The sequence below is a fragment of the Podarcis muralis genome, chromosome 12, assembly GCF_964188315.1.
Source record: "Podarcis muralis chromosome 12, rPodMur119.hap1.1, whole genome shotgun sequence".
Lineage (NCBI taxonomy): Eukaryota > Metazoa > Chordata > Lepidosauria > Squamata > Lacertidae > Podarcis > Podarcis muralis.
The window spans coordinates 43,917,098-43,944,844 of NC_135666.1; the positions used below are offsets into that span (position 1 = coordinate 43,917,098).

At 44.3% G+C, this 27,747-nt stretch overlaps 1 protein-coding gene across 5 annotated transcripts in view; it reads left to right on the forward strand.

Annotated features, from left to right (window-relative positions):
• Positions 1–27,747, forward strand: part of RBMS3 (RNA binding motif single stranded interacting protein 3) — a 749,106-nt gene that overhangs the window by 401,064 nt on the left and 320,295 nt on the right. For all 5 annotated transcript variants that reach the window (XM_077916336.1, XM_077916334.1, XM_077916335.1 and 2 more), the window contains one exon: positions 7,456–7,634. In XM_077916336.1, coding sequence (XP_077772462.1) covers positions 7,456–7,634 — 179 coding nt within the window. The remainder of the gene's footprint in view (positions 1–7,455; positions 7,635–27,747) is intronic.

The window sequence follows — 27,747 nt, forward strand, 5'->3', positions numbered from 1 at the left end:
CTAGTTGCTACAGGAAGGTAGCCGATCTGGTCAATGAGGCTAATGCCTCATTATAGACTTTTTGGGGGGTTTGCTATATTAATGTCATCCTTCAATGCAAGGGAGTAGCAGAAGTTCACATTTCAAATCCTGTTGATGATCGTGCTGCCGGTCACTGAACTCTATTGGACATATTAGAATATGGGGCTGTTTATCCTCAAGCAAATCATCTCATTTAGTGTCAGGCTGCAACCCTTTATGAAACAGTTTTCTCTATCTTTAGCAAAGTTCAATGAAACTAATTATTTATACAGTGTAAATAAAAAACGATATTGTCCAGCTGGGCAATGTGCTTTTACTGCTTATCTGTCAAGACCAGCAGCCCTGGCAAGCAAAAGGCTGAAATGTTTCATTTGAGCAGTGCCTCTTTCTCAGTTGCAAACCAGAGTAGTTCTTATCAATTCATTTGTCAACTGGTGAATTTCCGTGATTCTGCTATGAATTACATTTACCTAGATCTTACATATCCTTCCTGCTAGTGGCAACTCTCTCTGAAAGATAGCTATGGAAACCAAACAGTTGGCCTTTGGCATGCACCGGATTGCGTGAAAAGCACATACTTTCAGATAGAATTTTCCTAGGGGAAAATAACACTTTACAGGAAAAAAATGAGTGGCCTTTTTTCTATTCTTCTATTCTCATCTCAAATGGTTGCTTTATAACAATATCTGGATGGAGCAAGATGTTTGTAAAGGCTGAACGCTAGTCAACATTGTGTTCCTGTAAACTGCTAAGAGGAAGGTCAACTTGGTTAAAGAGGAGTTACGAACCCTACTCACAGTCCGTACCAGAATATAATCCCTTTCTATCCACTATAAAGACAATACTTCTGTTTTTGAATGCCCAGCAGGGCAACTCTGGGAGAGCTAAATGACCCCACTAAGTGGATTTATAAGGATGTTCTTCACAGAGAGAATTACAGCGTGATCTTCTCAGATTCCTTCATACAATAAATACAGATGTGGTTATGCAAGCTATGGATGGTGCATATCGGACTCAACAGTGTTCATTCTTACATTGTGCAATGTTTTTTTTAGTTTATTATGATAAGAATCAACATTCACTTCAAAGATATTGTGCGCAGGGCTATCTCACAGATAGACAAAGGTTAATATGTGCAAATGGCCAGTTGACCAAGGTTAGTTGTGGAGGCACTTGGAATATGCAGAGCTCCTCCAAAGCTGCTAAACTGATATCTGTCAAGGAAACAGAAGGTCAGGGTGAGAAAGCAAAAATCTTAAATGAGGACTGAGATTTTCATCTAGAGGTAACAGGTGGGGGGAAAGAAAGCTGTCATCTGTTGTAAGGAAAGTATTTAAGTTATAAATCAGTAGAAGGGGGAAATGTTTGGGATCAAAGGTTTCTTATATAAAATGTGGACCGATATAACAGCGGTAAAACACTGCAGCTTTAGCCTCCTATCAGATGAAATGTTTTGCTTTATTTCCCCCCAACAAAACTGGCTCTCTTTCAGCATTGACGGATCATTAGCTATTGGATAAGAAAGCTGAAGCATTTCATTACTTCTGCTCATTGGCCAGTTTATTTACTGCAGAGTGCTCAAATGGAATGACTTGCTCTGCCTGTAGCCAGGTGAAATGAATCTAACAGTATGCTTTCCCTCATCTTTAAATAACGGGGAAGAGGGGGCACACATTTCAATCCCCTGCCCCAAAGCTGGGTGGACTGAAATAATGAGTCACTCAGAACACTTCATTTTTAGTTAACATTTGGAATGGTGAAGCCCAACAATCCTATAATTAATCAGTCTCTCTCTCTCTCTCTCTCTACCCAATGATTTTTCAATTCTTCTAGAATAGGTATGCTGGACTATAGTTCTCATGTGTACAGTATTCCCACTTACCCCCCGTGAATGCTTCAGCGTTTATAATGATACAGAGAACCCCCGTGGTTTGTGGAAACTTTGGATTAGTCTGTGTTGCATGTGTCCCTCTTGAATCTCTTTAAAAGTTCTAGTTCTGTGATCACTGCACCTCCTGAAGAGATTATCAGGGTGCCATGCACCATCCCATATGCTTGCCATGCCACAACCACTTATGGAAGGATAATCAGAAGAGTATTCAGGAAGCACTGGCAGCATAGCAATGCATGTTTATGGTATCATGATGAACTTGGCAAGTATCATAAGCTGCACCACTGGAGAATTGGGCAAAGCTATTTTATGCGATAGAGAGATGTGCATTTTAATTATTTATTCTCTCTCTATATATACATATGCATATGCATACTACTTGTGTTTTTAAAAAAGTGGTTTACATTCTAGGGATGAGACTCAGAGCAACTGTCCTTTGCGCAGACCTAAAGGCATAAATCTATGTTCTTATCATTTGTTTAGAAAGCACTAAGGTGGGATTTTAGGGACACGGGTGGTGCTGTGGGTTAAACCACAGAGCCTAGGGCTTGCTGATCAGAAGGTCGGCAGTTCAAATCCCCGTGACGGGGTGAGCTCCCGTTGCTCGGTCCCTGCTCCTGCCAACCTAGCAGTTTGAAAGCACACCAAAGTGCAAGTAGATAAATAGGTACCGCTCTGGCGGGAAGGTAAACAGCGTTTCCGTGAGCTGCTCTGGTTTGCCAGAAGTGGCTTAGCCATGCTGGCCACATGACCCGGAAGCTGTACGCCAGCTCCCTCGGCCAATAAAGTGAGATGAGCGCCGCAACCCCAGAGTCGTCCGCAACTGGACCTAATGATCAGGGATCCCTTTACCTTTACCTTTAAGGTGGGATTTTAGTAGCTGTGTTGATGCACATTTTCAGCCAGATATATATTCAGAAATGGGGTACCACTATGGTCACAGGAATTGCTTCTGACTGTCTGTGATTAATTACCCAGTTCTTACATTGTAATTACTCTTGTAAGCATGTGTTCATGGATCTAGGGAATGCTCAGAGGGATAAAAGGAGTGTTGTGTGAATTAGCCATTAGATGGAAATTGGCCATTTTTATTTCCTCTTTTGCAAGACGCTGATATTTTGATAAGCCCCCTTGTTTCCCCAGTGAAAAACTAACTGAATAGACTTAGTTTTGATAGCTAATATTTTCTCTATGAAAGGCATGCAATAATTCCAACTGTGTTCAAAAACAACTAAACCATTTTCTTGTTTTGGATTCTCAGAGAGAATTAGTATTTTTTTAAAAATAAAATGATACATTTTTGGAGATAATTACTTTGTTAGCACTTATTTGCAAAGTACAATGCTGAGTTGACAATGCCAGATAAATTAAAAACAATAACTTCCTTACTTGATGTTTCTTTGAAATATCGAAATATGACCTTAAGGTACTGTTAATTAATTTGCAATTATAATCGGGCTCATCCTTAGAAGAGATCAGTCATTCCATGGTTAATTTTTCATAATTATTGCCATAGTTTTGCTAGGCACAATAGAGTGAAGAGGACTATCATGCCATGACAATTATATTTAAGGTAACACATGCAGTGCTGTATAAATGATGTGGGATAATAGTCCTACTGCTAAAAAGATAAATAATCATAATACAATACAATGGATAAGGCAATGGTTCTCAAACGTTTTCTCTCTGGGTCACACTTTCAGAATAAATTTTGCTTGCACCACAACATTTAATTTATTTTTTTGGTAAGAAATTGGAAAACACAACTAGGATTGTCCTCAATATCGCTTGATGTTCTTGCTCTCATTTTGAAAAGATCAATCCGTATTCTGCAAATAGGGGGGGGGGGAATACTTTGATATAATACTGTACTATACTACACTGAAATGTTTCTTTAAATGTCCTTGAATCTTCCTGCCACAGTTGCCATCCTCTCCTGCCACAACACCACCCTTTGAGAACCACTGGGACAAGGTGTTTTCAAACAGTACCTATAGTGTGATGAATCACAGCATTTGTCAGAACCTTCTCAATGACCATCTCTTATCTCAGCCGTGTTTCATTTGTCTGAAGTGATAAGAGGCACTGCTGCCGTTCCTTGGCATCTTCCTCTATCTCCTCCAGTTCGAAATACTTCCATTCTCAACATACAAATTCTGAAGAGCACCACCACCACCTGTGATTCATTTATGAGTTTTTAATGACATCCAAAGCAGAGCTAGTCAGTGTGGTCAGGTTGTTCCAGACCACTAGCTGTGATGTCTGGCGCCGATCGTAATTGAAGCCCACCAGCATCTGAAGGGGACCGCATTCACTCCCCCCCTGTTGGACCATGTTTCCCTGACAATTGGTTATGCTGACTGAGGCTGGTGGGAATTATATTCGCCAGGATGCAGAAGGTTGTTCTTAATTTCCAGAACCTCACATCCTTGAGATTATTTCCTATTAACATATCTAATTGTTGCCATGACAGTGATATGGGTTTTAATGATGATATTACTTGATTGAACTTTTGGCAGTAACTTCATTCTTTCTGACAGCTTTTCTAGGCAATGAACTTTGATCATTTTCACTTACTATCCTCCATAGTGAGCTCATATAATGTGTTTTTGTTTTTAATTCTCTTTTCTTTGTATATCACAACCTGGACAACAGGTTGAAAGTCAGCACATGCTCAGTATCGGAGGTAGAGGGACAGATTTAGTTTGCCAGTCACAGGAATATAGGAAATTGCCTCATAGACTATATGTTCATCTAGCCCTAGATTGTCTCCTTTGAGTTTGAGAATGGTTCTCCCAGTTCTCAAGCCGCTAGGGATTCTTCCCATCCCATTACCTGCTTACCTAATTCTCTTTGAGATGCTAGGTATTGAACCTGGGACCTTCTACAAGCAAAGCATGTGTTCTACCACTGAGATGGCTTCCTCATTTTACAGGTCTTTGTTTGACACGCCTCTGACACCCCACTTCTTCTCTTACAAGATATATTGCATTACATGTTCTGACTTCAGGCATATCTTGAGTGTCTTGTGTGAAAATACTTATATCCTGCTTTTCTGTTGTATGTAGTAGATAGGAGCATCCAAGGTGGCTTACAATCAGTAGGAAGTTATATCTATATCTATCTACAGAGGTGCCTCGCAAGACGAAATTAATTCGTTCCGCAAGTTTTTTCTTCTTGCGAGTTTTTCGTCTTGCGATGCACGGTTTCCCATAGGAATGCATTGAAAATCAATTAATGCGTTCCTAGGGAAACCGACTTCAGACCAGGTCCGGGGACAGTCTGTCCCCCGACCTCTTCTGAAGGCTGGGGGGGGGGGACAAGGGCTTTTCTTCCCACCCCCAGCATTTTAAAAAACCCCGGGACAGCGGAGGGCTTCTCCGCTGTCCGGGGCGATCTTAAAATGCTGGCGGGCGGCATTTTAAAATCGCCCTGGGACAGCGGAGGGCTTCTCCGCTGTCCGGGGCGATTTAAAAGCCCCTGGGAAGGCAGGCAGGGGGGACAAAGACTTTTGCCCCCTGCCTGCCTTCAGAAGAGGTCCTGGACCTCTTCTGAAGGCTGGCGGGGGGGCGAAAGTCTTTGTCCCCCCTGCCTGCCTTTAAAAGCCCTCCCGGGAGAGCGGAGAAACGCGCTGCGTTTCTCCGCTCTCCCAGGAAGGCAGGCGGGGGGACAAAGACATTTGCCCCCCGCCCTCCTTCAGAAGAGGTCCAGGACCTCTTCTGAAGGCTGGCGGGGGGCGAAAGTATTTGCTCCCCCCCGGCCTGCCTTCAAAAGCTGTCAGGCCAAGGCTTCGCGGACCTCTCCGCAAGCAGCGGAGAACAGCTGCCGCTGCTTGCGGAGAGTTGCCGGCATGCCAAAGCCTGCGCGCGCTGAGATCAGCGCGCCCAGGCTTCGCGGACCTCTCCGCAAGCAGCGGCAGCGCTGCCGCTGCTTGCGGAGAGTTGCCGGCATGCCGAAGCCTGCGCACGCTGAGATCAGCGCGCCCAGGCTTCGCGGACCTCTCCGCAAGAAGCGGCAGCGCTGCCGCTGCTTGCGGAGAGTTGCCGGCATGCCGAAGCCTGGGCGCGCTGAGATCAGCGCGCCCAGGCTTCGCGGACCTCTCCTACCTTCAAAAGCCGTCCGGGATAGCGGGAAGCGCTTCCCTGCTATCCCGGACTGCTTTTAAAATGCTGGCGGTGGGGAGCAAAGCCTTTCGGCCCCCGCCAGCCTTCCTGGACCTCTTCTGAAGGCCGGAGGGGGGGAAAAGGCTTTGCTCCCCACCGCTAGCATTTAAAAGAGGTCCCCGGAGATTTCCCTATGGGCTTTCGTCTTGCGAAGCAAGCCCATAGGGAAATTCGTTTTGCGAAGCGCCTCCAAAACGGAAAACCCTTTCGTCTAGCGGGTTTTCCGTCTTGCGAGGCGTTCGTCTTGCGGGGTACCACTGTATATGCTTTGTCACTATATGTTCAGTGCAGTGGAGTGGCCTAAATCTAACCTTGAGACAATGGCATGGTGCTTCCATAAATGCAGTAGAGGGTAGTCCATCAGCGAGATGCACTTAGCTAGCTCTCCATTGCCTGCCTCTTTACAACCAACCAACCCTTGGGCTTGCCATGGCTGTCAACTTCTTCCTCCTTAGTTTTGCCCTTGCAGAACTCAGCAGAGAGGAGGACAGTGACATCACTAGAATTAGTTGACCACTTGTCATTGGCTTCGGTTCTCCTTACCATTGCCTTCCCCACCCCGGCCTTTTGCCATTCCAGTCCCCAAGGGCACTAGCTACCACTGCTTTGATGTCTTACTGAAATCATTTCAGCTTCAAGGGGGTGGTTTTGTGGACTGGCTGGACGCAGAGGAATGGTGGGAGGCATCAGCTGTGGAACCCCCAGGGAAGAAGAAGGCTCAGAGCCCAAGGAGTGGTGGCGGGACAGTGATGAGTGGAAACCTGGGAGGAGGAGGTGTCAGAAGCTGAAGAGGTAACAGGGTTTAGTGAGCAGGGAGAGTCTGTGACAGAGAGAAGTCTAGAAGCAGAAGGGGTAGCAGGCGAGGAGAGAGGCCAAGAGGCAGAGATGAGTCAGGCTGGTGAAGAAGCCAGGGTATCTGCCCCGCTTGCTGCTACAAGCTCCCCACCCCCCATCTCACAGGACCAGGAGAGGTATGAAGAGGACAGAACACTGGCATAGTCTCAGATTGCTTGGGAAGGACCTGAGACAGAGGGAGACTTAGTTGTGTGAAGGCAGGGATCTTCAGTCCCCGCAACTGCCTCAAGACCTACTGAGAAGAGTTGCTATGCTCATTAGACCTGGCACTCCTGAACAGATCTTGGTTCTTCTAATAAATTATTCCATGTCATTTATTGCTGACCCGCTCCTGACAGGTGGAAACTAGTTCATACCATGTCGGCCTGCAATAAAGGCTTGGGTTGAGGAAGTTGCTTCACAGCTGCCATTAAATACACATGATCGCTCAGGGGGACACTGTTGTCTCCTGTAATGCCACTGATCCACTGATGGTTTTTATTTCTTTCTTCTTTTTTTGCCAATAATGATCTTTCTTGTTTTCAGCATTCCTATGCACCAGCTCCCCACCCCATGGCTCCTCCCAGCCCCAGTACTAATAGTAGCAACAACAACAACAGCAGCAACAGCAGCAGCGGCGGCGAGCAGTTGAGTAAAACCAACCTGTACATCCGAGGCCTTCCACCCGGCACCACCGACCAGGACCTTATCAAGCTGTGCCAGCCGTAAGTATAGTGATTTGTTACCCTTCCGGCGGCTAAGGCATGTGCCTGAGTGTCACGTCTACAAGGACAAATTGTCCCAAGCAGCTTCTAACCTCGCAGAGGCAGGTTTATTTATGTGCAAATGAAGTAGTTAGGTGCAAGGTATAGCTGACAGTGGCAGCACCCGGTAAAGGATAACTTGCATCTTTTTAGCTCAAGTGTGATAAAAATCTTCCTGACAACCTGAGCTGGAAAGAAGCATAATTTGACCCGCAGAGTCTTTGGAGAGTGTGAAGGAGAGGCAGCTGCTTGATCCCAGGTGGGGGGGATGCATTAGTGGTTGCTAGGGAAACTTGCTGGGGTTGGAAAAGAGAGGGTATGGCAGGCAGGCAACAGATAGAAGCCCCCGCCCTGCTATTGCAGCAGCAACTTTTTAGGATATGTGGAATGGCCTCTTGAAAATCTTAACGCTGCCAGATTAGTGCATTGGATCAAAATTAAGTTCTTTTGAACAAGAGCTACCATAAATCTTCTTAATTGGAACGAAACGGAGGGACCGAAATATATCGGTGTCTTATTTCTGCATACCTCTCTGTAACTGAACGTTATAGCAGAGAACATTGAATGACAGTATTCATGCAACCAAACAAAGGGGAATTTTTAAAAGAGAAATTATGGGGGAACCCATGGCAGCTCACAGAGATTTGTGCTTGCTGCTCCCTGCTGCAAACCTCCTCCCCCGCTACCCGCTTTCCCAGAAGAAAGCAAGTCTTAAATCTGCTTCACATGGCACTGCGACATCAGTGTTTGCATGGTGTGTGTTGTGGAGAAGCTTGTGAAATGTGAAGGGGAGATGCCTGTCTCTGAACACATAGTGAGCATATTCCTGGCAGCCAATACTTTCCTTAGCACATATATCTCCACCCCCAGCATGATCTCCTCTTCAAATGAATAATAATAAAAAAATGGCTGCATTCATACTGCCAAACATCTCCTATTCCTCCTGGAATGGGGAGTAAAGGTAAAAAAAGGTAAGGTAAAGGACCCCTGGACGGTTAAGTCTAGTCAAAGACGACTATGGGGTTGCGGCGCTCATCTCACTTTCAGGTCGAGGGAACCAGCGTTTGTCCACAGACAGCTTTCTGGGTCATGTGGCCAGCATGACTAAACCGCTTCTGGCGCAATGGAACACTGTGATGGAAACCAGAGAGCACAGAAATGCCGTTTACCTTCCCACTACAGTGGTACCTATTTATCTGCTTGCACTTGGCGTGCTTTCGAACTGCTAGGTTGGCAGGAACTGGGCCAGAGCAACAGGAGCTCACTCCATCAAGGGGATTCGAACCACCAACCTTTTGATCAATATACGGTGTTTCCGTGTGCTCCTCTGGTTTGCCAGAAGCGGCTTAGCTGGCCACATGACCCAGAAGCTGTCTGCGGACAAACGCAGGCCTCCTCGGCCTATAGAGCGAGATAAGCGCCGCAACCCCAGAGTCGTCCGCAACTGGACCTAAAGGTCAGGGGTACATTTACCTTTAAGCATTGAAGTCTTGTAATGGACTAATGTATGTGCCTGACTTCTGGATATACCGTAATTGCACTGGGTGGTGCGCAACTGCATTTTACTCAAGAGTAGACCTGTTGAAGTTACTGGACCTAACTTAGTCGTGCTCATTAATCTCAGTAGGTCTGCTTTAGTTCCCTAGCCCATGTCAACTTTTATATTTTAAACAGAAGGCCATAATCACTCAATTATAACTCTCGAGCGGCCCCTCTTTCTGTCAACAGCGCGCAATTCTACCTTGGCTCTGCAGCATTTCCCCAAAGTTCACATTTGTGTCAGCCCCTCCTTTACCTTGATCTTCTGTTGTTTGGATTTCTGCCTCCTTTCGGGCCTGACAGCCATTTCGGTGGTGGGAGAGAGATGCTGGAGGCAGCAGTGGGAGCTTGCTGGTAGTGAATATTTTGATTGGCTAAGCAGAGGAAATGGGCAGAAGCCTGTCTGTCGGTGGAAATGCCTTAATAATGACTGTGGGGAAAGACACTGATTCCAGCAGTGACTTAGCAAGTGAAGTGACACTGGGAAAGCAACATGGAAGGGATGCAGCAGCAGTTCTTCTCTGTTGTATTTCCGCTGTTCAGAGGTGTCCTAGTATCTAGAGCCATAGGAGGAGCTTCCATAGCTGGAGCAAAGGGTGTGTGATGTATGGAACCATTCAGTAAGGAAGCATTGCTGAATTTTTCAAAGATCACTTCCTGATTGTTGGGTCTAAAGCTGTGAGTCTGGAGCTAGCAGGGATCTATAGACATGCTTTGTTGTCTGTGCTTGTTGTTTTGTTCCTATTCATGTTGCATCCTTTTGAGCTTCAAATAAAGTTATTTGAGTTTGTATGCTGCTTTTGGCTTGAAGCCGACACTGAACAGTGTAGCAAGAACATTTAGCAAGAACTTTGAGCAGATGGTTGGGTTGGAGCAGCTTGGCAGGAGAAATGAAAAATACTTATTTTCATTTTCACTTTATTTATTAAATTTGCATCCTGCCCTTCCTCACAAAGGAGCCCAGGGCACACACACTAGATAGATAGATAGATAGATAGATAGATAGATAGATAGATAGACAGACAAGCTGGGATGCTTGGAGAGGAGGACAACCAAATGATAAAGGATAAGGAAATCAAGCCTTGGGAGGAAGGGTTGAAGGAATTGGGTTTGCTTAGCTTGGCAAAGAGCAGACTGAGAGGAGCTATGATAGCAGTCTTCAGATATCTAAAGGGCTGCCGCATGGGAAATGGAGCAAGCTTGTTTTCTTCTGCTCCAGAGGCCAATGCATTCGAGTTACATGAAAGGAAAACCTGACTTAACACCAGGAAGAATTTTCTGACAGTAAGAGCTGTTTGACAATGGACCCTTTGGAGGTGGCGGCCTCTCTTGCTTGGAGACTTTTAAGCAGAGATTGGGTGTAGGGTTGCCATATGTTCTCTTTTTCCAGGACACGTCCTCTTTTTCATGGATAGTCCTCACAGCGATCCATAGTTAAAAGTAGAAGTCGGAAAAAGTGCCTTCTTTTTTTGCTTTTCAAAATATGGCAACCCTATATGGCCATCTGTCTTGGATGCTTTAGTTGAGATTCCTGAGTTGTAGGGGTTGGACTTAGATGACCCTCAGAGTCCCTTCCAACTGTGCAATTCTATTCTGGCGAACTGGCCACACTCCCTTAAATCTGCCTTTGGAAGGAGTATTCACCCATGGCCTGTTGAATAAGGAAGCTTGAAGGGGTTGGCTTTCTCTGCAACAAAGCCCTGCCACGTCATTCACCTTGCAGTGTTCTCTCACTCGAATGCCCCACATTTCCTAAATGCTAACCAAACTTTTCTGCAAATCCAGCCACCTAATCTCCACCACAAGGGCCTTGCTTCATTCTGAATGGAGACGTCAGCTTACATGTTTTCTTCATATTTATAAATTTGATAGGCAGGTTGCCATCTTGTTAAGAACAGAAGAATAAGTAGAGCCTGGCCAATAAAACTTGATGGTTTTATTTCTTACCTGAATACAAAACCTGATCGAGCGCAGAATGGCCAAAGATGCCAGTCAGCCATTAAAATGTCTAATCTGCTTACATATTTGCTTTATTTTACTGTCACTGTTTACATGCCACCCAGTAAGTCTCTGGGCAGCTTATAATGAAAGTTAAAAGCAGTTGTATTAAAAAATAAGAGCATGAAATATAATACAGCATGAAACCAGTGGCCATAAAACAAAGCTCACAGTAGCACCACAGATTCACAGGTCTTAAAACCCCAGATATATCCACTAAAATATAATTACCTGAAAGATTTTAGGGGAGGAGGGAGAGGGCTTACAGATTCCTGCTATTCATCTTCTTGTAAAAAAAAAAAAAGAACTTGGGTATCCAAAGTATCTAATACATGCCTGTACTTCGAAAATCAATTTTAAAAAAGAATGAAATGATTGAAAAAATCTTTGATTGATTATTACATTTATATCCTGCCTTTCCTCCAAGTAGCTCTAGACCAGGGGTAGGCAACCTAAGGCCCGGGGGCCGGATGCGGCCCATTTGCCTTCTCAATCTGGCCCACGGACAGTCCGGGAATCAGCGTGTTTTTACATGAGTCGAAGTGTCCTTTTATTTAAAATGCATCTCTGGATTATTTGTGAGGCATAGGAATTCGTTCATCCCCCCCCCCCCCAAAAAAAAATATAGTCCGGCCCCACACAAGGTCTGAGGGACAGTGGACCGGCCCCTGCTGAAAAAGTTGCCGAACCCTGCTCTAGACTAATGTACACAATTCTCCCTTCCCCTAATTTTACCCTGCTTCCTTCCGGGGTACATGAAGCTGAGAGATAGTAACCGGCCCAGCATTACCTAGTGAGCTTCATGGCTGAGTGTGGTTTTCAAATCTGGGTGTTCCTGTAGTTAATATAATACAGTGCCGGATTTAGGGTTGTGTGGGCAGTTCCCCCAAACAGGATGCTGAGTCTAAGGGGTGCAAAACAACAACAACAACAACAACAACCTATATTTATACGGGTACCTACCTAGAAGATCCATAAAAAAGCAAGTGTACCAAAATGAATTATAGTGAAAATAAAAAATATTTGAAGAGGGGGGGAGCCAAATTTTGTTCTCGCTCAGAGTGCCGTATTACAAAAAAATCCAGGCCTGCCCCATACTGTTGCCACTTTGCCATTCCACTTCCAAACTTACAACCATCCAAAGGTTTGGCCAACCTTTGGCTGGGGTTTGGGTGAAATCACTTCTCCCCTTTCACATTTTGGGGGCATCTGATTGGGCTCCTTACAGTTCCATTTGCCCGGAAGCAGCCATTCTTGTTTTTTTCTATGAATACCTTGTCTGGAGAGGGGAGTTTTGAGGGGAAATGGTGGCTGCTGGAGCAACGAAGAGTTTCAGTAGGTTTTACTGCTGAATATTGCGTGCTTCCATGCTTCCAAATCACCGAAATATGACCGCCCTGATTTGCCAGTGGGACTGCATTTCAGATTAGCCCCATTTTGTGGCAGACTAAACGATGTAAGCAAGAGTTCATGGACCTAGGAGTTGCGGAGGTGATCTGTGGAGGATCATACAATAAACTTACAGGATATAAACAATATTCTTTGGTCTCTCCCAGATCTGCAGTTCTCTGATATGCCCCCAACACCATGCTTTCATTTGTCTTTTCACTTGTGACAGTCGCAGAGAATTTCAGAAAAGATTATATGGTCTAATCCACAACAGGTGTAAAAACACAACTAGCGGTAGTCTAATTTATACCAGCTGGCATTTTAACATTCAAGAGTCCAAAAAAACCCCCCTCCAAAACAACCCACATTTTTTCGTTTATTTGCTCGTTACCTTAGCCATATCTCACAAGGTAATGCCTAATACCACAGGACTGTTGTGGTTGTCTAGGGTAGCTTGCAGTCCATGGGACATATGGCACAGCAAACTTTATGGCCCTTCTAAGTTCTTATAGAATTATGGAATCATAGAATTGTAGAATTGGAAGGGACCCTGGGGTCAACTACACCCAACTCTGTGCAATGCTGGAATATAAGAATCCCTCAGATGGCCACTTTCTGTGCCATCCAGTCATAAATGTGTTGTGGTTGTTTAGTCGTCTCCGAATCCCCATGGACCAGAGCCCGCCAGGCACTCCTGTCTTCCACTGCCTCCCGCAGTGTGGTCAAACTCACTTTGGTAGCTTCGAGAATACTGTCCAACCATCTCGTCCTCTGTCGTCCCCTTCTCCTTGTGCCCTCCATCTTTCCCAACATCAGGATCTTTTCCAGGGAGTCTTCTCTTCTCATGAGGTGGCCAAAGTATTGGAGCCTCAGCTTCAGGATTTGTCCTTCCAGTGAGCATTCAGGGCTGATTTCCTTAAGAATGGATAGGTTTGACCTTCTTGCAGTCCGTGGGACTCTCAAGAGTCTCCTCCAGCACCATAATTCAAATGTGTACGCAGAACTAAGTCTTTGATGGGATTTGCTCCCAGAAAGTGTGCATAAAACCATATAATTGTATAGTTGGAAGGGGCTACCAGGGTCATTTAGTCCAACCCTGCTATGCAGAAATCTTTCACTCATTGTGAGACTCGAACTTATGACCTTGGGATTTAGAGTCTCATTCTGCACCATCTGAGCTATCCACAGCCTTAATGCATATTCACAGGGTAAATAGACACTTGGAGTTTTGCATGCTTTGTGACAGTGAGTGTGGGTGGGTAGCAAGTATCCCTCTTTTTGCCATTATGCTCTGAAGGTTATACAGACTTTGAGAGCATTAGAACCCCATCATTAAGCCCAGCAAATATAAAGGGAAATGATATGAGGCTGGAGAACCCTTTCTACATGAATGTGGGAAAAGTTCTTAACTAGGCGCTTTGTTTTTTTGTCAACAATCCATTTTTCTAAGCCTCTGCTGTTAATAAAGGCCGTTATTTATATGGTCCCAAAGAATGGGATGGCACTTAGTACAGTTTTAATTGGCCTTAATTGGTGTGTAGTTCTGGAGAGTGAAAGAAAGTAGGTTTTCATGTTTGATAAGTGTCATTGTTATCTAAGCCTCCTGACACTTCCGCATCTCAATGGTATGCCTTTTTGTGCGTGATGTGTGCAGCGCACTGAATAGAAAATAGCCAGCTGGAATGCTAGTGACACTCCTGCTGCAGAGTCCATTACGCACAATGCCAGACATTTTTGACAAATGGATCGACACCATCAAACCTTTTATCAATTTAAGGGTAACCTTGTCACAGTAGTCTGTCAAGCACTGCAGATAGAACTACTGTACAAGAAAACAAGTCGTCATGAACTCAATGGTAACCAAGTAAATAAGAAAAAGGGAAAAAATGTTGCTGGGAGGTTTTTCTTTGCTGCGTTACATTTGATCTTGAGAAATGTGTAGACTCTTTTACGGTGGAAGAAAGGCATCTACATTTCCTGCTTCTGGCGGGGGTAGCCAGTGTGGCACAATTGTTAGAATGTTGGGCTAACACCTGGGAGTGCAGGGTTCGAATTCTCTCTTAACCATGAAGCTCACTGGATGACCTTGGGCCTGTCAGCATCTCCTAGCCTAACCTACCTCACAGGGTTGTTGTAAAGATGAAATGGGGAGGAGGAGAACCATGTGTGCCACCTTGGAAGATAAAGGTGATCTATCTATATATCTACCTGTCAAATAAAATAAAAATTAATTTGTTGCAGCAAAATCAACAGAGTCCTGTGGTACCATAATGACTAATTAATTAATCATAGCATAAGCTTTCATTGACTACAGTCCACTTCCTCAGATACGTAAAGGTTAAGGGACCCCTGACCATTAGGTCCAGTCGTGACCGACTCTGGGGTTGCGGTGCTCATCTCGCTTTATTGGCTGAGGGAGCCGGCGTACAGCTTCCGGGTCATGTGGCCAGCATGACTAAGCCGCTTCTGGCAAACCAGAGCAGTGCACGGAAATGCCGTTTACCTTCCTCCCGGAGCGGTACCTATTTATCTATTTGCACTTAGATGTGCTTTTGAACTGCTAGGTTGGCAGGAGCAGGGACCGAGCAATGGGAGCTCACCCCGCCGCGGGGATTCGAACCACCGACCTTCTGATCGGCAAGCCCTAGGCTCTGTGGTTTAACCCACAGCGCCACCCGCGTCCCTCCTCAGATATGTACACATATTTAAATACATATTTCACCTACAGTTTCATTTTCGTTGTACATATGTGTACCATATGCCACAAGAACATTTGTGTTCTTATAAAATGGTCCAGTAGCAGTCTGATTAAATGAACTCTGCGATCAACAATCATATTTTCCCCTCTTGTGTGTTTTCTCAGGCATGTGCCCAAAGCATCTGTCTACCCCTTTTGAATCTTTTTTTTAAATTGACATCTATCCCAAAGTGTTTAATTTTTGTGTTTGCAAAGCTTTATAAAGTACAAATTTCATAGATACCTTTTTCTGTAAGTGTATATAGCCCTATATACAGGGATTGTAAACCAGTGTCCATCTACATGTTGTTGGACTTCATCTACCATCAGCACCAGCCAGCAGGACCAGTGGCCAGGGATCATGGGAGCTGTAGTCCAACAGCCTTTAGAAAGATGCAAGTTTCCCATCTCTGCCATTATATAATCATGGAAATGGTAGGTTGGATCCAGAGGAACTTCCTTAAAAAGAGATACTTGCTCTACAGGAAGAAAGGCCTCCATTTGTGGAATATGTCCAACACGGTGTTAGTGCACATTCATTAATATGTATTACTGTTGTTGTTGCTTTTTTAATATAATTGGTTTCCTGAGCTAAAGAATGCTTAACTTTCTGTGGTTCTGGCCAGCTTTGGAGCACTGAAGTATAAACTGCACGACAATTCTCCCGATTACTTTTCCTCTTCAAACCTAAACTTGTCCAAAATCAGAAGTGATCTTAACTAACATCTTTGATTCAGGGCCAGCATAAGATTATATTTGTTGAGACAGCATTTTAAACAGTTATTCCATTTTAGCCCTGTTGACTTTGTTGGAAATCAACTCTTAAGTGAGAGATCTGGCAATATAAATCAATTCAAATTAAATATTATGAATACCATCAGCATTTGAAAAAAAAGTGTTTTAATAGTTTTGCATACTTTAAATGTCATTCCTCTAAACTAGTATTTTCCTCTGACCATAAATTTGAATGAATTTGATTACCTCAATCTTCAAACTATTTATACCTGAACAGTTTCAGTACCTCTGATAGGACTGCTATAGGGTAAATGACTTGATTGCAACCATGGCAAAATTGAAGTATTACTAGTCTTGTTATCTTTTCTTTTAGTACCCACTTTGTTTTCCTTATTTATATTAGATACTGTGTCAAGCAGCCAGATCTAATTTCTGTAAGGTATGGACCAAAGTCAAAGAGCTTTAATTTATAAACGCAAACAATTGCACATAAAGACAGAGAAATCTGAGTAGTAGTCTGATGAAGTTGTCTGAAGGAGAAAAGAGAACTTGACTCCCTAAGTTTATTAGCATCCATGCTGTCATGATTATCATTGGTGCTGCGTTTACTCAGTAACTCCCACATTCCATTATCAGAGATACACTTGTGCATTGAGTCATAGCCCCATTCTTTTCCAGGGACAACAAAATTGCATTGATAACTTTATCCGTGTTAGTTGCTAGAGAATCCATTACTCTGCAGTCACTTTGCATAGCTCCACCCTCATGGAAGTTGATGGGCACTTCTTGTGTTTTTTTAAAAAACTATGTGTGGGAGCTATTTCTCTGTTTTGTTTTGCTTTTTTAAAAATAAAACTGGTTACAATGCTGTGTTAAGCATTTTTTTTTTGTAAACTTGAGAATATTTTGATACATTTTAATGCTTCAGTAGTCTGCTATTTATTTATTTATTTATTTGTTAGTTACTTTGAACAGTTTAAAAGGAAAAGTGGGATATAAATGCTTTTAAATAAAACAACATTAAATGCTTATTCCCCAAACAGATTATTACACTGTTGACTGCAAAAAGCTCTCAGAAAAAGTCTTTATATAACCCAGGTTGTGACGTCATCAGAGGCATAACAATGTTTCATGCTTAAAATAAAGCATGGTTGGCAAAAAAAATAATCCTACTCATATTAAAATACTGTTAGAAGTACAGTTGTGGGGGGATCTGTAAGAACCATTTCTGTTCTGTGTTTACGTATTTAGAAGTAACGTGTTGAAATTATTATTATTATTATTATTATTATTATTATTATTATTATTATTATTATGAAGAAAGTTGCCAGCCCTGGATCAGCAATCCACAACTGAATTAAGCAGCTCTATTATTTTAACCTTGAGCAGAGTCGTAGAGCTGGTGTCAAAGTATTTTAAAAGTATCCAGAATTCTCTGGCTATGAGCATCTTAGCTTTTGTAGTATTTCACATTTTAAAAACTCTTAACAATAATTCTTCGAACAGAAATACTCTCCAGGATTCCTTTGGACCTCTGTTCTGGATTCCTCATAGTTAGCTGCTTATTTTATAACTTGGGTTTCGGTTCCTTTAAAATGAGCAGGAGTGGACCCTGTGATGATCCACTCTGTTACAAGCCTTTCCCCAGAGCTCTGCTGCAGGTGGAGACAATTGTTGTCTAATGAAGCTAGCTAGCTAGAGAGCAAAGGCTGTGGGACCCCTTTCATGATGCTTCTGAAGTCAGGCCAGGGCTTCTTCTCAGCCAGAACTCCATCTTGGCACCCCTCAGGTAGGTTCTGGCATCTCTCAGGTGGGCGCCATTGTGAGGGAGAGAATGAGGGAGGCATTTGTGGTGAGTTCCGGCTCCTCTTTTTCTAGAAAAATAGCACCCCTGGCACTTGAGGCCTGCCTTGTAGAGTACATTTCCTGCTTATTCTGCTGTGTGGAACGAATCTGCTTCCTGAATGGTCCTCACGAGAAACAACTTTGTTAGGTATGCATGCTTGCCTCATTTTCTACCACCATGCCAGTTCCCAGAGGCAACATTTGGCACAACAAGTTATATTGACAGAGGAGACAGATGCTGTTGTACATGTTTGTGGTTGTGTTCCATGGTGTTTTTTATGTTGCTGTACACACCAGAGAGGGACACGGGTGGCGCTGTGGGTTAAACCACAGAGCCTAGGACTTGCCGATCAGAAGGTCAGCGGTTCGAATCCCCGCGACGGGGTGAGCTCCCATTGCTCGGTCCCTGCTCCTGCCAACCTAGCAGTTTGAAAGCACATCAAAGTGCATGTAGATAAATAGGCATCGCTCCAGCAGGAAGGTAAACGGCGTTTCTGTGCGCTGCTCTGGTTCACCAGAAGCGGCTTAGTCATCCTGGCCACATGACCTGGAAGTTGTACGCCGGCTTCCTCAGCCAATAAAGCGAGATGAGCGCCTCAACCCCAGAGTCGGTCACGACTGGACCTAATGGTCAGGGGTCCCTTTACATTTATGTAGGCACCAGGTGTGTGTGTGTGTGTTTTTTTAAAAAAAAATCATATTTGACCAGGATTTGGTTTGCTTAGTTTGCTTTCTTGTGGATTGGCTGCTGGTTTTAGATGTTTATGCAATTCTTAATAACAGGTTTGTTGCAGAGCGTGTTTCTAATTAGGTTGTAAGCCTCCACTAGCTAGGTAGCAAGGAAAGATAAAATGTTCAGCATTAGTGATCAGGAAACATCTGGGCAAATAGGTATTTTTCAACTGCAAGAGGCATAGGAGTCAACTCCTAGGGGCCATGGGGGCTTTGGCCCCCACAACAAAAAATTAGAGGGGGCTGCCCTCCCCCAAGTTGATAGGCATTGCCATTCAAATGGTGTGTGTACACTGTGTCATGTGATCGATTATGTGGGGTGGGGATTACCTGGGCCCCCATAGTATTTTATTCCATTTGGCACCCCGGTAAGAGGAAGTTAGTGCCCGTCTGAACCTCTAAGGGAAGATATTCCACAGGGTAGTTCCCCATGACATTCATTACACTTTGTCTGTTTTTATACCTTACACGTTGCTACAGGTAGAGATGTCATAGAAATAAAAACAATGCTTGGTATTTCTCTGTCGGGGATGCCTTTTGTGACAAAATAATACAGGGCCATTCAAATGAACAGGCATCCTGCTGTTCACTCCCCACTACCCCACCCACCTCCGGCAATAATCTACTTAGCTGGAAACAAGCTTCAAAATGAACCTTAACAAGCAATCAGCCAGTCTTCCCAATACCTTTCTGTTTCATCGAATAGTGCAGAGCCCTGGGTCAGTGTGTGCCTGAGGCAGGCATGGCCAAACTTGGCCCTCCAGCTGTTTTGGGACTACATTTCCCATCACCCCTGACCGCTGGTCCTGTTAGCTAGGGATGATGGGAGTTGTAGTCCCAAAACAGCTGGAGGGCAAAGTTTGACCATGCCTGATCTAGTCCAATCTGAATATTCAGCTGTCCCATACGAAAATTGAACCTTGGCATAATCAGTGATATTTTTCAAGAAAAAGAGGTGCTGGAGCTCACCACGAACTTATTCTTTTACATGAACTCTGGTGAGCTCCGGTGGCGGCGGCGGCGGGGGGGGAGCCCTGGGTATTGCTACTAAGTTAGCTAGGGATGATGGGAGTTGTAGTCCCAAAACAGCTGGAGGGCCAAGTTTGGCCATGCCTGGCCTAAGGCATTGCAGGAAGTCCCTTCTGGGAATTGAAACTCTGCGCCATATAAGGAGAAAGAACAAAATAAGCTCAAACCCGAACACCTGCAAAAGTCCTTGTCTAGAAAGTTAGCCACCTTTTTCCGCACTGGAACGTGGCTGTTTTTCTTTTTTCTTCTTTAAACTCTTTTGTTTTCAGAAACAGCCCCGACACTGAAGCACATACTGTGCGCACATTTCCTTCTTCTCCTCGCACCTTCCGAAAAAAGGGCACATAGGAAAGCAATGCAGAGAGATTAGCTTCAGTTCAGTATTTTTAGAAGAAATCCTTCGTAAAGATTGAAAGACTGCCTGTTGTAATTGAAAATATATTTTATTTGTCTTCTTTGATGGAAATGGGATTGAGTTCCCTGATCTCACTGGTCTCTGCGTTCAAGGTGGTGGCGGCGGCAACAGATCTATAACTCTGGCAGAGACTTGGCCAGAGTTTCATTATGGAGGAATAGTCCATTATGGAGGAATAGTCAGGGAAGCGCCATGGGACAGTGATTGAGCATCTGCTTTTCATGCAGAAAATCCCAAATTCAATCCTTGGCATCTCATGTTAAGGCTGGGGAAGATCCCTCTCTGAAACCTCACAGAGCCATTGCCAGTCAGCGTAGACCAGGGTTTCTCAAACTTGGGTCTCTAGCTGTTTTTGTACTATAATTCCATCATCCCTGCTAGCTAGGGATGATGGGAGTTCTAGTCCAAAAACAGCTGAGACCCCAAGTTTGGGAAACGCTGGTGTAGACAATAGTGAGCTAGATGGGCCAATGGTCTGATTCAGTATGAGGAATCTTCCTATGTTTCTAATAAGCTTCCAGCATTTTGTGACCTTTTATCCCAGAGTTTAAGGTGAATCTGCTGTATGGGGATCTCTTTTTTCTGCTGGTATCTGGGCTCACAGCATTCCTCACAAGACCTTTCCTATGTGCACAGGTGAGCTGAAGATTAAGGGCACGTAATTGGAGAACAGATAAGAGGACTTCTCAAGAATTAGGCACCTCTTCTAGTTTGATGGAAGTGATTGATTGATTGGACTGGATAGGAAGAAATAATCATTCGGCTGTAATGTAGAAGTGCATACAGCTGGTTGATGGCAAAGGCACAGTGAGCCCTGAGCGGCTGGGGACCGGGGACAGATACAACAAACACAGGGTGCATATCTTGGGATTAAACAGGCTACAACTTTCTTGATTACAGATGTCGGTAGGTTTTGGTGTAGACATTGGGTGTGTATCTGGAATCATCAAGCCCAACTGTTGGTTGATGAACTGTCGGAGTTGATCCTGGCTTAAGGATCTCCCTATGACATACATCAAGGGACGCAGGTGGCACTGTGGGTTAAACTACAGAGCATAGGACTTGCCAATCAGAAGGTCGGTGGTTCGAATCGCCGCGATGGGGTGAGCTCCTGTTGCTCGGTCCCAGCTCCTGCCAACCTAGCAGTTCGAAAGCACGTTAAAGTGCAAGTAGATAAATAGGTACTGCTCCGGGGGAAAGTAAACGGCGTTTCCGTGCACTGCTCTGGTTCGCCAGAAGTGGCTTAGTCACGCTGGCCACATGACCTGGAAGCTGTACGCCGGCTCCCTCGGCCAATAAAGCGAGATGAGCGCCGCAACCCCAGAGTCGGTAACGACTGGACCTAATGGTCAGGGGTCCCTTTACCTTTATGACATACATCAAATGCTGGATTGCCATCAAAGGGAGTACTTTGGCCCATTGGCCCCTATCTGGACAGAAACACCTCCCCCTGGATCCCTTTAATGGGGCACCCTACTTCTTTTATATGGGGGTCAGGGAAGGCTCCCAGCCCCCACCCTCCACCCTGACTTGTCTGCCAACAAGTTGTGACAATTGCTATGAGCTACACAGGCTCAATTTGAGTGGAGAGAAAATTCCTGCCTGGCCTCGAATAGGGTGGCCAAGTATTTCCATAGCAAGGTCTAAGCATGACCTGCCTTTTCACTTTCGGGCAAGGGCAAGGATGCTGTACAGGGTGGGAGATCGAGCTCTGACTCATAAGCAGGCGCCAGTTTATAAACTGTGCCCATGAAAGCAAGACCTGTCTCAAAGGTCTCCCCCTGGAACCTCGGCATTTGCCTAATTTGCCCGATAAACGTTTATTCCTGGAATTTCCTAAGAGAAAAAAAGGGCTGTTTATCCGGACAAAAGCAAACCCATCGGTTAGGGTTACATCAGTGGTCACTGCTTGTTGCTCTCCTGTTCAGAAATGCATTGGGTTGGTGGGGATTTTATTTTGTTTTAAAGCAATACTGGTTAATTTTTAACAACTCGCCCTTTGCTTATCAGGGGGTTAAGGGACAGCCACATCAAGGAACCAGGAAGGCAAGCACATTTAATGAGTGTCTTCTGACCTCTTGGAGACACTGGTGGTTCCTATTCTTTCATTATCCTCTTCATTTCTGCTCTCCCCCAGCCTGTATTCTGCATCTGGCCAATCAACCGTAGCAGCACTGCTGGATACGTCCATTAGGCCCTGAGCTGTTTGCTTATTATTAATGTAAATGTTTGAGAATCTGAAAGCACCCATGGCCTGCCCAGGCCAAAGAACAAATAGCAGCTGCATATGTCTCCATCTGGAGTCCCGGTTGCTTGCTCCTATACCCCTTTCCAGGATGAAACATGAAACTTCGTAGCTTGTTGTCTCTCCGCCGATCAGCATAAGCAGAGGATTCAAACTATTAAAGTGAAGTTGTGTGCTTTTGAGTATTCTGGAGTTCAGCAATCCTTCCCACCTCTTCTCCCATAACTTGGAAAGTCATGCAATGCAGGCAGATGAAGGGACGCGGGTGGCGCTGTGGGTTAAACCACAGAGCCTAGGACTTGCCGATCAGAATGTCGGTGGTTCAAATCCCCGCGACGGGGTGAGCTCCTGTTGCTCGGTCCCTGCTCCTGCCAACCTAGCAGTTCGAAAGCATGAAGTGCAAGTATATAAATAGGTACCGCTCCGGCGGAAAGGTAAACTGTGTTTCTGTGTGCTGCTCTGGTTCGCCAGAAGCGACTTAGTCATGCTGGCCACATGACCCGGAAGCTGTATGCCGGCTCCCTCGGCCAATAAAGCGAGATGAGCGCCGCAACCCCAGAGTCATCCACGACTGGACCTAATGGTCAGGGGTCCCTTTACCTTTACCTTACTTCTTTGAATGCCAGATTCTGGAGAGAGTCTGAAAATCCAAATACCCCATACACATGTGCGCGCGCACACACACAAGTTTCTCTACTGTGAGAATGGGTGAGCTAATGTTGACCCACCTTTTCAGTTTACTAAGTATTTAATTTTTTTTAGACTGCCCCTTTAGGAGACACCCTCCACCTTCTGCGATCTATAAATTTAAAAACTGGGTCCAATATGTCTATAAGAGCAGGCTGAGGAATCAGCTCCTGGAAAATAGCAGACATGCTCCTGGCACATCTATTTATCCTCAAAACAAAAACAAAAAAACTAGGTCTGGAGAAAAAGAAAAGAAGATTTTTTCCCCATAGCAAACTCACTCGCTGTCACGACTGAGCCTAGCCTCTTCCAACTTCTCCCCATCTCCAAATGTTTGGCATCAGCCCTTTCATCCATCAATTTCCCCTGCTCATTGCTATTCTCTGTGGCCGTCTTGTTTTCAGCACCTGCTGAAAACCTTATATAGGCAAACCTACCCAGACATGTACTTTTAACTTGCAATCTTAACATGTAGTTTCTTTATGTATACAGTCGTACCTTGGAAGTCAAACGGAATCTGTTCTGGAAGTCCGTTCAACTTCCAAAATGTTTGGAAACCAAACCGCAGCTTCTGATTGGCTGCAGGAAGCTCCTGCAGCCAATCAGAAGCCACAGAAACCCCGTCGGACATTCGGCTTCCAAAAATAGTTCGCAAACCAGGACACTCACTTCGGGTTTGCAGCGTTCGCGAGCCAAAACGTTCGAGGACTAAGCTGTTTGAAAACCAAAGTACAACTGTATTTGTTTTTAAATTACTGATTTTTATTTATGATTTGATGAATTCCATGTCCATTTGCTTTTAACAAATCAGTATATCAAGTAACATTTCTAGGGTTGTTGAGGTTTTTCTTTTGCGGGGGGGACTTGTTGAACTTTTTATAGTTTTGCTAGTTTGAGCTATTATTATGGAAAAACAGCACAGCCAATCTGGGCTGCCGTACACCCGGAATTTCCCAGACATTGGATTGATTTCCGCCCGGACACTGCTCCCATACAGAAGGGAGAAGGTTGGAAAGCCCCTACCTACAATTCACACTTTACGAATCTCTTGGTACCACTCACGTATAATTCCCCAAGGAGCACTTTACTTCATGCTACCATGTCATATGTTCTCAGTGGACCTGCTTGGCCATTTCTAGAGTGGAGTGGAAGAATGCCCTTTGTGATTGGCTAGCATCCCCCAGATATGATAGTCTACAAGTTCCAGACTAGGGAGCTGTGGGAGGGATTAAGTGTGTGCTCTTTTGATTATTCTGTCAGTTCTTCTTGCCAGGTGGAACATTTCCTCCTCCCCTCTCCTTGTGTACTGTGCTGGGAGTGGATTTGGGGAGATACAGAGAGAGTGCAAGAGGAGGGAGGAGAGGAAGAAAAGCCCTGTTGCTCTAGCAGGACACTGGTTTTTGCTAGTGTGCTGGGCTAGTTGAATCCAGGCCTATAGCACTTTTCTGGTGTGAAATGCACTTGCAGGAACGAGAGTGCATGAGGTCTGTGCTAGATTTTCAGCTATGCTTCCTAACCAACTTAAAAAAATAAAATAAAACAAAGAACCCTTGTCATCTTGACACATGGACCTAATTCCAATCAATATTTACTAATGTGCAGGCATTAGGAGAAGAATGTGGCATTCGCCTTTGATTTCCATGGTGGTCACAGAGTAGAAAGTGATCTTTATTCCCTGCTCTCTGCAGAAAAGATGTGGAGCAGTTCTTCAGAAATGTTATCTTAATGCCATAATGTGACTAGTAATAATATTTATAATGAAACGTCAGAAAAACCAAACATTCTGAGCATCGGTTTCTGCTAGCACTCAGAGTTTAAGCATATGGCCTCCCTTTTAACAAGGGGAAACAGAATAAGGGGCTGATGCCTTCAGTATAGTGCCATGCTATCAGTACACAAAACAAAAATGCCATTGTTCTCCAAATAGCTAGATTCTCCCCCAGCCGTTTTGAACAAGCAGCAACAAGAGCTTTGCCCCATGCAAAACGCAGCAATGTTTATTCCAAGTATTTGGTAACTTCCTGGAATTATTTGACTGAGAAGCATTTATGTATGATTTATATTTAGAAAGCAGGCAGCTATAATGCTACTTAAGAGATATTTGTTGGCACGGAAGGTTCTTCCCTGCTTTAGCAATGAGCGCTGTGCACATGTTCCATGTTTACTCTCGCTCCAGTTCACTCCCACTTCCATCGTGGGTTCACCTTAGCCACAATCCATATGTATCCTACAGTTTCCTGAGAAATACTCCCTGATGATAATGCTTTCCCTCAAACCTTCTTTCTTCTTTGGCGATCACTTGTAGCTAAGTAAGATCGTCTACCATGAACACGGTTTTAACAGTGAGTCCGTAAGTCACTGCGGAGGCCAATTCCGGATCCACACATCTTTCCACAGTGGGGACATAGGTTTCTGGGTGGGAGCTGATCATGGTGAGGGTTTACCAAGCACGTTTCTCCCTTTTGTCCTGAGCTCAAGCATCTTCAAAGCCCAATACACCTTTGGTAATGGCTGTTCTCCAACTGGAGCGCTCGCAGGCCAGTGTTTCCCAGTTGTCAGTGTTTATATTACTTTTTTTTTTAAGATTTGCCTTGAGAGAGTCTTTAAACCTCTTTTGTTGACCACCAGCATTGTGCTTTCAATTTTTAAGTTTGGAATAGAGTAGTTCCTTTGGAAGACGATAGTCAGGCATCTGCACAACATGACCAGTCCAACAAAGTCGATGTTGAAGAATCATTGCTTCAACACAGGTGATCTTTGCTTCTTCCACTACACTGGCTTAGTTTGCCTGTCTTCCCAAGTGATGTGTACATTTTTTTGGTGACACCGTTGATGGAATTTTTCGGGGAGTTGGAGATGGTGTTTATAAGTGGTCCACGTTTCACAATCATATAGTAAGGTTGCTAGTACAATAGCTTTGTAAATGAGCATTTTGGTTTCCCTGCGAATGTCCCAGTCCTCAAATACTCTGCACTTCAGTCGGGAGAAAGCTGCACTCGCAGAGCACTTGCACCTTCCATCTTGTTTGAAAACTTAAGACTGCAGTTAAGCTGAGGTGTGTACATCTGAGACAGTCATTGCACATGTGCAGATCACAGCTTCATTGAATGGTGTTTGTCGGTGTTGTGTTTGTGTATGTCCACAGGCTTTAGCCTAACAGTTAGGAAACAACACTAATGAAAATGGAGAGTTGGGAGGGGGGGTTATGAAAGCACCTTTCAGTTTTGCTTCTTTATACAATCACACAGGCACAGTACTTTCTAACAGAGAATATAGATAGCACTGAGCTACTAGAGCAATAAATAGAAAGGAAAAACAACAAAAACAACCCAGGGACACAGAGGATAATTCTATTGCTCACTCATTGTACAGAGGGTCTCTTTAAGATGTGGTTGTAATTCTCACTGATGGAAGAAAAGGGCAGGCTGTAGCGATGCGGCTATTAAATACTGCCGACACTGAAACAAATATTTTATTTTATTTAATTGTATGATTTCTCCTTTGCCATCTCCAGTAAGCTGAAAACAATGGCCTTGTCCTGTGTAATAAGGGGAAGGCGGCCTAATAAATATTTTATAGCTCTCCTGAAATTGTTTGGTCTGTTGCTGTCATCTTTATTACACTTTACACAAGGCGGGGGGGGGGGGGGCGGCTTCTTAATTATGTGAAGGTCCCTAGCCTTTTTATGCTGCTCTAGCAACACCTTAAAAAAAGAACAAACCACTGGCTGTTAATTCTTCCAGTTATTGCAGCTGTATGCCCATTCTGCTTTTGAACAAAGACCCCCGTTCGACTCCTGGGCTTGCATTCTTCTGCTGAATGTCAGCCGTTCAAAATCAGGCTGGCTCAATGCAAGGGGGCCTGGGAGGATGTGAACATACGTTGATGCCTTTTCACAGGACCAAGTACCATATTGGTGACACCAGTGGGTGGGTGATGTAGTTGCAAATATATCCACTGTAAGTGGAACTCCAGGCCGTGGAAGTAGGATGCTACCCAGTGCCTTAAATCTGGCAACAGGCTCTCTTAGGACCCCTTGTATTAAAAACACACACAACCAAAATCTTATATTTTAGATATAGATATTATTATTATAATCAGGTGCTGGTGTGGTTGTTCGAGAGCAAACAGTTATATATAACAGCAAGCAGTTATATTGCTACAGAAATGTGAACTGAATTTAAGATTGGAATAGTGAGAATCTGAGGGAAATCAAAATGGACAAATTTGGCCATCCCTTCTACTCACTAATCTGGTTCATACATAATACTAACCTAAGGTTTTGCATTATATGCCCAAAGCTCTGGAGTAGAGTAGAAGCTTTTACTTCCATTTTCAAATAACCAGTTACAGTGGAACCTTGGTTCTCGAACGTCTCTAATGACAAACGTTTCGGAACCCGAACGCTGAAAACCCGGAATTAAATGCTTCTGTTTTCGAACGTGCATAAGTCTAATAGCTTCCGCTGCATGTTTTTCAATTTTCTCAGCTGAATATGCCAACAGCCCTTTGCGCCTCGTGGAAGTTGAACAGTCTTCCGGAACGGATTATGTTCAAAAACTGAGGTTCCGCTGTACTTTTTAATGTCTAAAACCAGAGAAACTGTGGTTAGTTTAACTGTGATTTAGGGAGACTAACCAACTTCTACATTAATTATCCCGCATCGTTTCCTTAAACAACAGCTAACCCTAAGCACCATTCTTAGTTTGGAGGAAACAAGTAG